The 15,710-nt window shown below is 40.0% G+C and overlaps 1 protein-coding gene across 1 annotated transcript; it reads left to right on the top strand.

Annotated features, from left to right (window-relative positions):
* The first annotated feature begins 5,775 nt into the window (after positions 1-5,775).
* On the top strand, positions 5,776-14,900 carry LOC308401939 (protein bicaudal D homolog 2-like). Its single transcript, XM_080890412.1, has 8 exons — positions 5,776-6,274; positions 8,917-9,129; positions 9,704-9,856; positions 10,171-10,635; positions 11,288-12,289; positions 12,426-12,577; positions 13,061-13,292; positions 13,646-14,900. Exons 1-8 carry the CDS (start codon positions 6,035-6,037, stop codon positions 13,646-13,648), a joined length of 2,460 nt encoding a protein of 819 aa, XP_080746538.1. The 5' UTR covers positions 5,776-6,034; the 3' UTR covers positions 13,649-14,900.
* Positions 14,901-15,710: the final 810 nt, after the last annotated feature.

Raw genomic sequence — 15,710 nt, forward strand, 5'->3', positions numbered from 1 at the left:
AGAACACTTTCTTTGTTACTTGAAATTTTGTATGTACCATACTTTCATGTAATAAAGCCCTCTGCATTTGACTTTGACCATTTACAATAGTTTCTATTCGCCTCTGTGTTGACGTGTTATTTAAGCACTGCTCATAAACAGCAATCTGCAACTATAATGGGAAAGTATCTATGAAATTTATGAACAGCCATCAGCTTCAGCATGCATTGGTATGAGACAGGCCCATCTTATGAAAGTCAGATGAACTTCAGTGTATTGGTATAACATACATTCACAAGATTGCAGAGACATTTATAGTGGAAAAAAAGAGGAAACTACAGTGTTTGTTTCTACAGTGACATAAAACGTCGCCATCTCGTCATCTTAAATACCACTTAAATAGCTTCCTGTAAATCCCCCCACTGTAATTTTAAAATCACTACCACCAGGTTCTCGTTCTCTCTCTCAGCTTCCTGTTCAAGGCAAGGCAAGGCAAGGCAAGGCAAGTTTATTTGTATAGCACAATTCAACAACAAGGTGATTCAAAGTGCTTTACAGAGACATTAGAAACAAGAACAAATAAAAAGCATGATTTAAAATTGAATAAAACAAGCAAATAAACTAACTAACTAATTAACAAACAAACAAACAACAGTATATAAAATCAAAACAGATAAAATCAGAACAGTAGATAAAATCAGTAGTTAAATGTAAGTTTTGAAATTTAAGCTTAAAGTGTGGATTTGGTGCTTTATTCAAATGCAGCTGAGAACAGGTGAGTCTTCAACCTGGATTTAAATAAACTGAGTGTTTCAGCTGATCTGAGGCTTTCTGGGAGTTTGTTCCAGATATAAGGAGCATAAAAGCTGAATGCAGCTTCTCCGTGTCTGGTTCTGACTCTGGGAACTGATAAAAGACCGGATCCAGATGACCTGAGGGATCTGGATGGTTCATACTGGGTCAGGAGGTCATTGATGTATTTTGGTCCTAAACCATTCAGAGCTTTATAGGCCAGCATCAGAACTTTAAAGTCTATCCTCTGACGGACAGGCAGCCAGTGTAAGGACCTCAGAGCTGGACTGATGTGGTCCACTTTTTTGGTCTTAGTGAGGACTCGAGCAGCAGAGTTCTGAATGAGCTGTAGTTGTCTGACTGATTTTTTAGGTAGACCTGTAAAGATGCTGTTACAGTAATCAAGCCTACTAAAGATGAATGCATGGACTAGTTTTTCCAGGTCCTGTTGAGACATCAGATCCTTTATCCTTGATATATTCTTGAGGTGATAGTAAGCTGACTTTGTTATTGTCTTAATGTGTTTTTCTAAGTTTAGGTCTGCATCCATCACTACACCCAAATTTCTCGCCTGGTTTGTGGTTTTTAGATGTATAGATTGAAGTTCTCTGGTGACCTGTAATCGTTTTTCTTTGGCGCCAAAGACTATTACCTCAGTTTTGTTTTTGTTTAGCTGGAGAAAATTGTGGCACAACCAGTCATTGATTTCCTCAATGCATTTACCAAGAGCCTGTACAGGGCCTCGGTCTCCTGGTGACATTGTGATATATATTTGTGTGTCATCTGCATAGCTGTGATAGTTTATTTTGTTGTTGTTTATAATCTGTGCCAGTGGGAGCATGTAGATGTTAAACAGAAGGGGTCCCAAGATGGAACCTTGGGGAACTCCACATGTGATACTTGTCTGCTCAGATGTGAAGTTACCTATTGATACAAAGTATTTCCTGTTTTCTACGTATGTTTTGAACCAGTTTAGTACAGTTCCTGAAAGACCTGTCCAGTTCTCCAGTCATTTGAGTAATATGTTGTGGTCAACTGTATCAAATGCTGCACTGAGATCCAGTAAAACTAGGACTGACATTTTTCCACTGTCTGTATTCAGACATATGTCATTAAACACTTTGGTCAGAGCGGTTTCAGTGCTGTGGTTCTGTCTAAAACCTGACTGGAAGGCATCGTAGCAATTATTCTGTTTTAAGAAGTAACTGAGCTGTTGGGAAACTGCTTTTTCAATGATCTTACTTAAAAACGGGAGATTTGAGATCGGCCTGTAGTTGTTCATTTGTGTCTTGTCAAGATTGTCCTTTTTCAGTATAGGTTTGATTACAGCAGTTTTTAGTGATTCTGGAAACACACCTGATAATAAAGAAAAGTTGACGATCTGTAACAGGTCTGACTCTAAAGTCTTTGAGACCTTTTTGAAAAAACTTGTTGGCAGGACATCTAAACAGCAGGAGGAGGAGTTCAGTTGACCTAAGATGTCCTCCAGGTCTTTGCTGTTAATAGGTTGAAACTGTTTCATGGTGTTTAAACAGTTTTTTGGTGGACACAGTACATATCCTGGATCTGCTGTTGATGTACCAATTGCTTGTCTAATTTTTTGGATTTTTTCAGTGAAGAATTTGGCAAAGTCATTGCAGGCCATGGTCGAATGAAGTTCAGCTGCCACTGACACAGGAGGGTTTGTTAGCCTGTCAACTGTCAAAACAAACAAATGCATTTTTTGGGTCATACAAATCCCAACTTTCAGAAATATTTTAAAACATTGAATGAATTCTGAAGAAGTGCTCCTAAAACTTGTACTAGCATGCCCCCTACAGGAGCGAATAAAGAAAAAGAAATAATGACATCCACCACCACACAATTCATATCAGTCATAATCGATTAAGAAAAAGAGTTTAAAGTTTAGTTAAATGAAGATCAGTGCCATAATATAAGAAAACCCGTGTTTGCTTGTAGATCGAGCATTTTGCCTGAACATATTTCCTCTCCATATTTCCCACTGGCCTTCTACACTCTTCACCCTAAACTTTGATAAGCACTGCTCTTTATACAGTCTGTGTTCTACAGGAATGTGCAAAAATAGTTTGTAAAGAGGACAAACCTCAGAGAGCTGTATTTCCGTTTTGCTCCTCTAAGAGCAAACGTTATGATTCCACATCCATACGATAGTGTGTAAACTGAAATACACAATATTTAACCACAGTTAAAACAGTATATCCCCTGAGTATCTGAATATTCCATGTATTCTATAAAGTCTTATATTTAAAGTATTGTGGTCTTACCATGATATGAGTGGAGGTGCAACAAAGCAACAAATAGTGCAACAGCAAATCCCCAGTAGGTATCTAAGGAGAGTTTGATGGTAATGTTTAGCTTTTATACAAAACCTAAATATGGATGTAAAATTAGGATTCTGACTTTGATATAGCAGCAGGAAGTACCTCCTTTGTTGTAGGGCGCACCTTTACATCTTTTAGTATGGGCAGGCAGGCCTGAGCAGGGTAGAAAAGTCAACACAGACATTGTGACAAGCAAAACCTGCAGTGCATTATGTAAAATTACATTTTTCTTTTTGGAAAAAAAATTTCGCTTAAAATTTTTTTGTGAATTTTATAAAAAAATTCTACTTACCAGTAAACATGCCCAGAATCTCAAACGCTATGGTGCAAAATATACCAAGACATACTGGAACTGAGAGTGCTGAAAGTGAAAGCAAAAATAATAAATGGGTCGTTAATCAATCTTGGCTCAGCCAGGGGTTAATTACTTTGAACAGCGGCTTAAAAAGTGTAACTTACTTCGAAATGGCCTATAGAAAGCCATTCCACATCCCAGTCCAAAGCAGATTGAATAGAAATGGTAATATTTATCTGAAATGTTCAGAATAATAGGTTTCAAATGAATATTCTACATAAAGGAACATTTCTGCCAAATCTGCTGATAATAAATAAACATAATAGATATACATACAGTGTTGATAAAAGTCAAAAATTAAATTCCTTTTGTACTCCTGAAAAAGAAATGATCAGTAGCTTGATGGATAAAAAATACAACATACTGCTGCTTGATAGGAAATAAGAAAAAAAAGCATGTGAGAGAAAGTGAAAGCAGCAATAGACACACTGTGTAGACACATTGTTATATTTATAACACAATGTGTCTACACAGAGCAAGAGCTACAATCGTAGATAGAAAACCTCAGCGAAAGGCAGAAACGCAGGTGTACACACCATTTCAGCTCAGCTGCTCCTGAAGTCCCCAGGCAGGTGTAGCTGAACAAAACAAACAGCATTCAGTAGACAACTTCCTCAAACTGCTGCCAAGGACTGTCAGTACCAAGAATTACCACTGAATGGAAGTCCCGCTGACACAGTTTTTCTTTCACATTCACGTGTGTCAAAGGTTAAAAACAATAAGACAGTGCTCTGTCACCTTGTGAAGTACTAGATTTGAATCAGGTCCTCAGTTGTTTGGCATTCAAATTTTTACACAAAAAAACCGACACTCTTTGCACTCTTTGATCACATGACCACAACTTGGTGTCAGTCAACGTAGTTCATGAGCAGATTTATGACAGATACCTTTTGACCATTTAACAAGACTTCTAAAAGTACTTAATTGCCAGCTACTTTTATAATAAACGTTTTCCATTCTCTAATAAAGAAGAACATAAACAAAATATTAAATATTTTTTGTGATTTTTTAAAATATATTTATATTCATTAGCCCCCTTTTTTAGTTACAGATAGTTGCAGATTTGTCAGCTGCACATCCATGACCCAAATCTCCCATTGTATCACATCCCAAGGGTGCTCTATTGGATTGATATCTGATGACTGTGGAGGTCATTTGAGTACAGTGAACATGTACAAGAAACCAGTTTGAGATCATTTGAAGACAGTTATCCAGCTGGAAACAGTCAATAGAAGATAGCCACAGTGTAAACAGATGGACATGGCTAACAGCAGAATTCAGGTAGACTGTGGCATTTAAATGATGCTCAGTTAGTACTAAGAACCCCAAAGTGTTCCAAAGAAAATATCTCTCACACCATTGTGCCATCAGCATTAGCATGAGCAGCTGATACAAGGCAAGATGGATCCATGCTTTCATCTTATAACAAATTCTGTCCCTACCATCAGAATGTTTCAGCAGAAATTAAGACTTATCAGATCATGCAATGTTTTTTTCCCCCACAATCGTCTATTGTCCAATTTCCTGTTCTTAGCTGCCACTTGTATGGAACCCGCTGTGGTCTTCTGATACTGTAGCTAATGTTCTTCAACGTTGCACGAGTTGTGCATTTAGAGATGCTGTTCTGCACATCTTAGTTGTGGTGAATTGCCATTTGAGTTACTGTTGCCTTCCTATGAGCTTGAAGCAGACATCAACCATGCTCACAGGATATTTTCTCTGTAAATCCTAAAGATGGTTGTCTGCAATAATCTCAGTCGAGCAGCAGTAAAATACTCAAACCAGCCTGCCTGACACCATCAATCATAAAACTTAAATGAAAGTCACCTAACTCACCTTTCTTCCACATTCTGATGCTCAGTTTGAACTTCAGCAGATAATATTGGCCATGTCTACATGCCTGGATGCATTAAATTGCTGCCATGTGATTGGCTGATTTGATATTTGCGCTTACGAGCAGTTGAACAGGTGTACCTAATAAATAAAGTGACTGAAGATCATATTTCTATAATTAACTAATCTAGTGTTCATTCGACAAGTGACTATAACAAAAAATACCCATAAACTCTAATAAAGATCCTAATAAATATGCAATGTAATTATAGTTGCAGTTTCACAGTTGATTCTCTAGATGGCGTTTCAATAAACTGTGGGGTCATGTCTCGGCAGACGCAATGCATTCTGGTACTTGAAGTCAACGCGGCTTCAGAAGCAAGGAGTCCTTGAGGTAGCGCGCCTCACTGAAAACTACATTTCCCTTCGTAGTCACGCTGATTTGAATGCCGTGTAGGGGGAGCGTTTTTTTCTAATCGATGAGCTCAACTGAAGTTTCCTCTGTCAGCTTCAAGAAGAGGCAGAAAAATATCGAGAATGAGCAAACTGTTGTCCAGTTTGAGCTCCGTCGAGGTCCGCAGTGAGTGAAAGGCCGGGAAGCTAAACACAGTTTAAGCCCAACAATGCGCCCCAAACAAAGAAGGCAGTGATTTGCGGTCTTGGTGGTTTGCTCCGCTGCTCCCGCTAGTTAGGGCTGGGTCCCGTTACGGTTGGGAGTCGGCGGCTCGCCAAGATGTCTATGGAGGAGCAGGAATATCCTGAGGCGGTACTGGTGACAGAAGCCGGGCCGCAGTGGCTCCAAGTCGAAGTGGAGCGTCTGACCCGGGAGCTTCGCGAAACGACCCAGGAGAAGATCCAGGCGGCTGAGTATGGGCTGGCGGTGCTGGAGGAGAAACAGCAGCTCAAGCAGCGATTTGATGAGTTGGAGACGGACTACGAGACGGTCCGACAGGAACTGGATCAGCTGAAGGAGGTAACCCGAGGTCACCGCCACGCAGCCAGATATAAGTCCTGGCATCAGTCAGTATGTGAAGGCGAGGAGAGCAACTTAGTGCATGTTATAATAGCAGCACGGTGGGAATTTAGAGTGACATCGGGGATCAAACTAGAAGCAGTCGGTAGTGGGGTTTGCTTCCCCTGAGCCCCAGCCATGTCTATTTATATCCCTCCTGCCTCCTCAAATATTATATGAAGTTTGAAATATGCATAACCACCTCCAAGCAGAAATATTGCAGTGTTACCTAATGTTGCCTCGCCTTAAAGGATGAAAACTGTCATTAGTTTTGATTACTTGCTCCAAAGGCTGAGGCCTTGAAATCAGACTGTAGCTGCAGTGGCTTATGTCACATTTAAGCCTGTTTGGCCAATTTGCTGTTAACCTGTTTAAAAATAAGTTTTTCCAGTGGTGAAATCATAAAAAAAAAGTTAACAGCCCTGAATATCTGTGTTTCTTTTCATCTCCTAATAGCTTGTCTGTTGAGACATTATTAACCCACAGTGTCAGCCAACCCCAAGGCCCTTCAGTCTCACAGTAGAGGAATAACCTCTACAGCTAAATATGACAGGTGAAGGCATCTATCAATCTAGTAAACATTAAGCTGAACAAAGATAACTTGGCAACACTTTTTCACAGCAACTCATGAGATGCACCGCCAGCCACTGAGATCCTAACATGTGGGAAAATCTGTCTGTATTTCATTAGAGAATAAAGAAGTGTGTGTGTGTTGGGGGTGGTCGGGAACTTCCCTTCAGTTCAGTCTTAAGACTGTTGTCACATCCAGTCTATCAGTCAGTAGAGGAAGTGCATCCTAAAGCATTTCCACATTGCTGTCTGTCAGCTGTATGTCTAAATGTCCAATTTCTATTATTAGTGTCCTTCAGTGGTTGTGTTCACATGAAATGGCGATAGGTCATTGTGTGTAGGCTGGGCTTAAATGGGTCGCAGTCTTATTAATACCTTTATACTGGAAATCTAGTCTAATATCATGAAATGTAAATTAAAAAGGAGGATGTGAGATTTTTGCCACTACCAGTAATTTTCTGGTTTATAGATTATAGTTGCATCACGAAGTGACTAATTGTTGTGGTCATTTACTTAGTATCTCATGATTGTGACAGTTTCTCCTTACTACAGTACATCGCTGAGAGTGATGTAAGGTAAAGGAATCATCCATCCTCGTCCTCTATCAGCCTCCTATTGATTCACATCATCATGACTGACCATGACTATGATCCTAGTTACACAGATCTGTTTGTCTGACTGAGAATTGGCCAGAAAAAGACATCTAGCTCTACAGTGAGGTCCATTTGCTCTCACATCCCCACTTAGTAACTGTTGACTTAATGTGTGTTTAGCTGTTTAGTTCGTAACTGTGCAGATATGGCATCAAATTATTCATCAATTTACTGCTATTCTGAAAATTAGTTCACCTGCTTAGTAAAACCATTCAACTGACATTTTGCAAAAAGACTGTTCCTAGTAGCTGGTTAAACATTGAAAGTAAAACACATGCTGCAGCTTTGGGAATATTGCTAGCCATTTATCCAATCTGTTTTAAAGTAGATAAATATTTATTTTATAATATCAAAGCAATATCTATACAGATTTGTGTTTGATGATTATTTGAACAGTGTTTTTTTTTAATTGCAGAAAAACACTGACCTGTCAAAATGTCAATAAAATTAAAATTTCTGACACATTTTGAAATTTACATTTGAGTTCTTCTGTAATCCTCAAGGGACTGAACTGTTTTACCAAGTGGGAGTCATGTATGAAGCCAGAGTATTTTATTTTATACTGGATACTTTTTTTAAGATTCTATATTTTAAAATAATATTCTATCATTTATTTATGACAGATATGCTGCAGTGCTCTATTTTTATTAGTCATGGTTTCATGTATTACTGGGCTTCAAGCATTTACAAATATACTTGAAGGCAGTTAGTTTTTTGTTTATGGCCTATGTGCTTTAATTATTGTCACATCCACTTTTTTTTAGTCTATCTTTGTGATTATTATGCAGATTGTACTGTTCTGTTACAGTATAATTGTTGTCTCTGCTAGTTTCAGTATCATGTTTGATGTTTTTTGTGCTAATGAATGTCTACATCCATAAAGGCGCTGACATCATCGTCATTAAATAGAGAAATAAATTCATGTTAGGAAACATTTTATCATTAAAAAATCAGTTTGGCCAAAATTGTTGTATGAATAAGTTTCAAATGTAATCTGTGTTTGCAGCAAAACTCTTCATAAAAACCAAAGAAATAAACGCAGTGAATGTAGCATGTAAAAATGCATCGCCAATTTAACTACAATTTTATTTAGAGTGATGACTAAGAACTGATACTCGTGTATATTTCCTTATCTGTGGTTTCATTTCCTCTCTTGAGATGGAGAATTTTACTTAGGTCATTGTTATTAGAAAGAGCTGTCCAGTACCCCATACACACACATTTGTGATATTTTCTGAAATGGTAGATCTTTATTTAACTGAAGTCTCTAACTAGTTATGTTGGCCATGCTCGTGGTTGTGTGCATGTGTCTTAAAGCAGGTTTGTAACAAATCCTTAATCAAACATGTTTGTTCTATTGTTTTTTCTGTCTGTCTTTAGGCCTTTGGACATGCTTACTCAACCCACAGAAAGGTGGCAGCAGATGGGGAGAGCAGGGAAGAGTCTTTGATACTGGAGTCTGCCAGTAAGGAGGCTCTCTACCAGCAGAAGGTCCTGGAGTTACAGAATGAGCTCCGACAGTCCAAAGCTTCCCTCGCCAGTGCACAAGCTGAAAATGACCGCCTGTCATCCATTGCCCTGGAAATGAGAGAGGTAGGTATTGAGAGTGCTGCAATATGAATTTCTTCTCACAATTTACACTCAAATGCTCACTTTAACTCCTGTTGAGCATTTTCTTATCATAGTATATGGTCGGCCAAAGTTTGAATCGGCGTCTTTTATGTGTCATCATCGGAGATCTGCTATTTGCAGCACGATCGGGAAATCAATGAAAGCTTGTAATGCTAACCGAAGTTGACTTGTAGACTACGAAAAGTTGCCAGTGTTGGTTGTGAGAGAGCTGCTTCTTATCATGCGGGAGGGCCAGTTTGCACTGAGCCCAGCAGGAAAGATGATGTAATGGTCCGCAGTGAGTGACACAAAGGATGTCCTCCACCGCGGCTCTCTGTAGAATGAATTGGTAAGTGGACCATGTCCTCCTTCCGTCATTGCACATGGCTGCCAAAGACTTGTGGCATGTGAAGCACTCTTGCCCTTATTTTAACTTATTTGCTGAACTATTGCAAGCGTGTAGTTTGTGGTTTACACTGCATTTGCTAATGGTGAACATAGGTTTAAATGAAAGGTCATCCAGTTATTCTCCCGTTGTCCCCGTTCTTGTGTGCAGAATTCAGAGCTGGCAGAGCTGCAGCGCAGTCAGCTGCGAGACGACATCAGAGAGTACAAGGTTCGGGAGGCTCGACTGCTGCAGGACTACAGTGAGTTGGAGGAGGAGAACATCTCACTTCAGAAACAAGTGTCTGTGTTGAAACAGAACCAGGTGAGACTGGCCATAAAACTCAAGTTTTGTAGTGGGTGGAAATCATTCAGAAATAGCTGTGTTGTTCATGTTTTTATGAGTCAGACTAACCATATTATCATTTTGGTTCTAATATCACTACACAGTCATTATGTCATTTCCTTACAATTTAAAAATATGAGCACGCACCAAATTTTACATTCAAAAAATGGGTCTGTGTATAATATTTTGGCCAACCACGATGCACTCATGCCTGTTTCACAAATTATAACAAATGCTGCCTACTGGTGTAAAAGTATTAGCTGTGTTATTTATATTTTTGGCTGTCTCTACAGGTGGAATTTGAAGGTCTAAAGCATGAGATCCGCCGCCTGGAGGAAGACAGCCAGTGTCTGCACAGCCAGCTGGAGGAAGCAATGCGCCTGAGAGAAATTGCCGAGCGGCAGCTGACGGAAGCTTTAGAGACCATCAAGACAGAGCGTGAGCAGAAGGCCTCGCTGCGCAAAGAGCTTTCCCACTATATGACCATCGGCGGCTCTGTGTACAGTAGCTCTTTCAATATTTCCATCGATAACCCCAAACTCCACGAGGATCCTTCGGCCATCAATGAACCGGACAATGATGATCTAATAAGAGGCTTTGAGAACGGCTTGGTTAAATTGAGTGAAAGTGATGAAGACAATAGAACTGCAGTGAACAAGAGAGGAGAGGGCTTCAAACCAGTCCCTAGCTTGGTGGACGACCTGCTGAGTGAGCTCAACATATCAGAGATACAGAAACTGAAACAACAGCTGGTGCAGGTATGAGATCCATCAGATGCACTTGGATCAAGAGCCATCATTATCTGACTGCAGCATACCTGATGCCATGATTTCACATTCAGTAAAAAGCTCAAGTTCTACTGTAGATGTCATAGAAAGGCTGCCATGCTATTTTCGCTAGATGATTATCGTGGCCAAAAGAATTTAAGATCTTATCACAGGAGTTTTGAGAAAACAGGAAATGCTGTCAGTCTAATGCATCCCTAACTTTATCTGTCGCTGTGTATTCTGTGGATCTAGAGCGTAAAAAGGGAAACTGGGCTAAACCAGCATGGACAAATGTCACCCATGTGTGCAGTAACTCAGTTTGTATACCACAGAACACCACAAACTGTGTGGGGTTTATACAAATGTACTAGAAAATTAGAGAACTAACTAAGTAGCTGAACTAAATCTGTAATGTAGTGATACTAAATTACTAGTAATCATCAGGATTGGCAGGTCACACTGAGATAGGTATTATTGGGTACACCTTTAACTGAGTCACTCAAAAGTTCCTGAAAGGTTGTTAAGAAACTTTAATTGCACTCTGTCACCTGGCCAAAAAGGCCGTTCCTGTTTTGTTCTTTCTCTTTTTTTTTCTATAAAGTTGCCTAGCTGACTAATGAACTCTTTGTCTGTATTTCTGTAGGTTGAGAGGGAAAAAGTTGCCCTGATCAACTCTCTGCAGGAGAGCCAGAAGCAGCTGGAACAGGCCTATGGGACTGTGTCCGAGCAAAAGGAAACGGTCAACAGGTTGACTGAAAATCTAAGTGCAATGAGGAAACTTCAGGCCAGTAAGGAGCGGCAGTCTGCCCTCGACAGTGAGAAAGACAGGGACAGCCATGACGACGGAGACTACTATGAACTGGACATTAACGGGCCTGAGATTCTGCAGTGTAAATACACCGTTGCAGTGTCTGAAGCTGGAGAACTGAGGCAAGAGCTGAAAACACTAAGGGCGCAATACGAGGAGTGTCGAACCCAATATGAAGATGAGCGAGCGCGGCTGGAGAGCGACGTCCAGGACTTGAGGTCAAAGCTGTCGTCCTTGGAGAAAATTAGCCAAGCAGATAAAGCAGCGATGTCACGTCTGGAGAGGGAGCTCCGTCTGGCCAGCGAAGCTGCAGGAGAGTCGCTTGGCAGCCTTAATGTGGCGCAGGATGAGCTCGTAGCCTTCAGTGAAGAGCTGGCCAATCTCTACAACCACGTGTGCATGTGCAACAATGAAACCCCTAACCGCGTCATGCTCGACTATTACAAGGAAGGTAAGGCCATCGTAAGAAAGGGGCAAGAAGCAAAGGATCACCAGTCAGTACTTCTCACTAACGGGTTAATCGGTGAGACTGAATCTGGAAAGTCAGACTCCGGCAGCGCAGCAGTTACTGCAGCTCCAGCACACGAGCACCGGCCGGAACCCATGAACATCTATAACCTTGTTGCTATTATCAGGGACCAGATCCGCCACCTGCAGCAAGCGGTGGACCGCACCACAGAGCTGTCACGTCAGAGACTTGCCAACCTGGAGCTGAGCGCAGTGGCTGACAAAGACAAAGAAGCGTGCATGGAGGAGATTCTCAAACTGAAATCCCTGCTTAGTACCAAAAGGGAGCAGATTGCCACTCTCAGAGCTGTTCTCAAGGCCAACAAACAGGTGGGAGGATGGTTTGTGTATGTGTCAGGGGAACGATGTTTATTAATGCACACATAGAATAGAATAGCGATGCAAAAACCACAGAATTTAAAAACTGCAGAACTTTACATTAATCTTTTTATGTTGTTCCCTTCAGACAGCTGAGGTTGCTCTGGCCAACCTCAAGAGTAAGTATGACAGTGAGAAGACCATGGTGACCGAGACTATGATGAAGCTCCGTAATGAGCTCAAGGCTTTGAAAGAGGACGCAGCTACGTTCTCATCTCTCCGGGCCATGTTTGCTACAAGGTACGACACATACTTTCAATGTAAATCAGCCATTATGTACATAAATTGGGCAAATATAATTTAAAAATAAATAAATAAATCAGGTGGCTCAGACCAAACGAATCCTTCTCGGTTACAGGAGACATTAAAAAGAACATTGATATAGATTTGTAATATTTCTGCTTTTTCACTCGAGAGAAAATATTTTGCGTTTCTGTGTATTTCTCTGAGAAAGATGCAAAGCATTGTGGGAGCAGTCTGATGTAATACTTGTGCAGTCAGTTAGCGTGGTAATCATCCTCCCATCTGGAAAATGCAGTCTGGGGAATCATGACAGCCGCAGTAGTTTGAGGCAAATTGCTCCACCTGCTGGCAGTAAAGTTTACCCCCTCTTCTCTTCTCTTCTCTTCTCTTCTCTTCTCTTCTCTTCTCTTCTCTTCTCTTCTCTTCTCTTCTCTTCTCTTCTCTTCTCCTCTCCTCTCCTCTCCTCTCCTCTCCTCTCAGGTGTGATGAGTATGTTACACAGCTGGATGACATGCAGAGGCAGCTGGCTGCTGCTGAGGATGAAAAGAAGACGCTGAACTCTTTGTTACGTATGGCCATTCAGCAAAAACTCGCATTAACTCAGCGCCTAGAGGATTTGGAGTTTGACCACGAACAAGCACGCCGCAACAGCGCCACAACAGTGGGAGGCAAGGCCAAAACGAAGGGCAAGGGAGCCTCTTCCAGCCGCAGTGTAAGTCACGAGCTGTAATGCAGAACGACCTCTAAGGCACAAAATTTCAGTGAAGGCCAGCTCTTCTAGATGTTTTCAAAATGTAAAAAAAATAATAATTTGGGTCAGAATAACTCTTTCTTTTACTGGTAGGTCTCGATATTCAGCATTGAGTTATTTGTTTGTTTTGACGAAGTATAGGCAGGTGTAATGTGGAAAGAGGAAGAACTTGTCCCCTGTAGTAGCCTAAAAGTCTATTGGTGATTCATGTCTGAACCCTGCATGCAAAGCACACCCAACACCTTTGTTGTGCATCTCACTTAATGCAGGAGAAACTGAAATTAATTTCATTTTTTTCTCTTTTGTCTTTGCAGTAAACTCATGAAGCCAAGTGTCCTTAACGAGCTCCGTCAGGTTATGCACGTCGGTGGCCAGTTGTCTGCTCTCCTGGTTTCTCCACTCTCAATCACACGCCATATCGTGTCACTACTAAGACGAGAATATATCAAACAGTATTAGCCAAGAGCCTTGTTTTAGAGTGCCAGAACAGCTATTTAAAATGGCATCAAATTCTATGAAAACTGCAGAAAATAACACACCAGCTACCCGGTGCAGTCCATCAGTCTTCCAAAATATGAACCACTATGATTACTCAACCGGTGGAATAGTCACAATGGGTGTTTGGTTGGTTACTTAACGCCTGACTGACTTAGCACTTTTCTGTTTCACGTATTTGCTCCAAGCTTATTCCACTTTCTAAAATGATGCTAACTGTTTCAAGTATTGTGTAATGTTTGTACTCTGTGTGCATGCTTGTCTTCCAACATACCTTTAACCTTATTTATTTCATAGCAACAAAGTCACAGATTGCTTTTAAAGCCAGAAGTAAGTCTCTGATTTTGATGTCTGTTGGCCTTAGATTTAGTATTTGACACATACTGACAGCCAGAATTCTTGACAACCGTGTCTTCTGTCGTGCTGTATTGTCATAACTCTATGATCCTGGAAATATGAAGCTTCAAATACGGGATCTTAACTACATTGTGTATCACTATGTTCCTAACAGATAAAGCAGAGCGGTTACAAATTAAAAGTATGCTCGTTATGTCTGGAAAAAGAATAAAAATGCAAATCTTATTTAAGGATTTATAAGTTAAGGTCAGATGTATAGTATTCATAAACTCTATTCATGATAAAGAATTTTTAAAGTTACTGTTTTAATACAATTTTTTTTGTAAAGCTTTTCAAATAAGTCTGCAGTGCCATTGTGTGTTTTTTTTTCTTTATACAAGTGCCACATTCAGACATGACAACAAAAGAGAACCCTAAGTGTTTGTGCTATATAATAATATTTTACATCTTGTTGCTCACATTATTGGTCCTAATTGATTGCAGTTTTTACTATAACTGTAATTGTATTTATTTGTCTCAGTTCATTCAGACTACAGGATTTGAAATCCTTTTTATTTCATAAGGGAGTGTGCATTTAGCTGGCAGGTTGAGGCTTAAAAAAAGTACTGAAATGGAAAAAAAAAAAACACAAGCAAAAATCCTAATTGTAAGATCCTGTCACTGCTTCCTGCTACAGTATGTCTGGTGAAGAAATAAATCTAACTTTTACAATTCTGATGGTTTTTTATTTTTATCTTTTTAACTCATGTCTTTATATTTTTCAAGGAAACATCTGCAAACATACATGTAAATATAAGTATATAAGGCAAAATGAGCTCTCATGCAATTGAGGCTTCAGTGAACAGCAGAAGAATAAACTGAAGGGCCAGGTGTAGCTCTCAGGTCCTGTGTCAGGTCTCTGCTGGATTTTTCCCAAATTCCTAAGGACATGACTTCAAGATACTGTTCATCTGCTGTAAATAGTTTTTCCTCACTTTGCCCAGCTTCCTCAGATTTAATAAGCTAATAGCTCTGTGGGAATCACATGTTGGTGCAAAATGGTATTTTGTGGTTGTCAAACTATGTTATCTTCTGCATTTTTCTTATATTTATTAAAAGAAATGGAAAAAAAAACGTGTTTTTCCAGCTAGTAGCAAAGTACCTGAAAATACTATTTAAAATTGGTTATTTGACATGTTAGTGTAAACACAATGCTGCTTCCTCCCTTGAGTTCGGATACCCATTTTATGCTTGAATGACTCATTGGTCAGTGATGGACTATATCACATCTAACATTAGCAACATTATTTACGCTATTAACATTAAGTGAAACTAGGTGGTTTTACATAGAGCTCTCATTTTGCACTTATGTGTATAGACATAAAAAATATACATCAATTATGATACAAATAGATCTAAATAAAGTTGTTACAGTTCTAATTAGTTACAGCAAAAGCTGCATTGTATAAAGTCTTTGCGCTGAAAAAGGTTCTTTTTCCTTAATGGGAGACGTTGACGTAAGCCCATCCCTGCCGGCGGCATGACGTC

The sequence above is a fragment of the Rhamphochromis sp. 'chilingali' genome (assembly GCF_963969265.1).
Source record: "Rhamphochromis sp. 'chilingali' genome assembly, chromosome: 9".
In the NCBI taxonomy this organism is placed as follows: domain Eukaryota; kingdom Metazoa; phylum Chordata; class Actinopteri; order Cichliformes; family Cichlidae; genus Rhamphochromis; species Rhamphochromis sp. 'chilingali'.

Coding starts and splice junctions, on each gene's coding strand:
- LOC308401939 (XM_080890412.1), top strand. CDS start 6,035: ATGTCTATGGAGGAGCAGGAATATCCTGAGGCGGTACTGGTGACAGAA. Junction 10,636..11,287: donor TGAAACAACAGCTGGTGCAG/GTATGAGATCCA, acceptor GTATTTCTGTAG/GTTGAGAGGGAAAAAGTTGC. Junction 12,578..13,060: donor CGGGCCATGTTTGCTACAAG/GTACGACACATA, acceptor CTCTCCTCTCAG/GTGTGATGAGTATGTTACAC.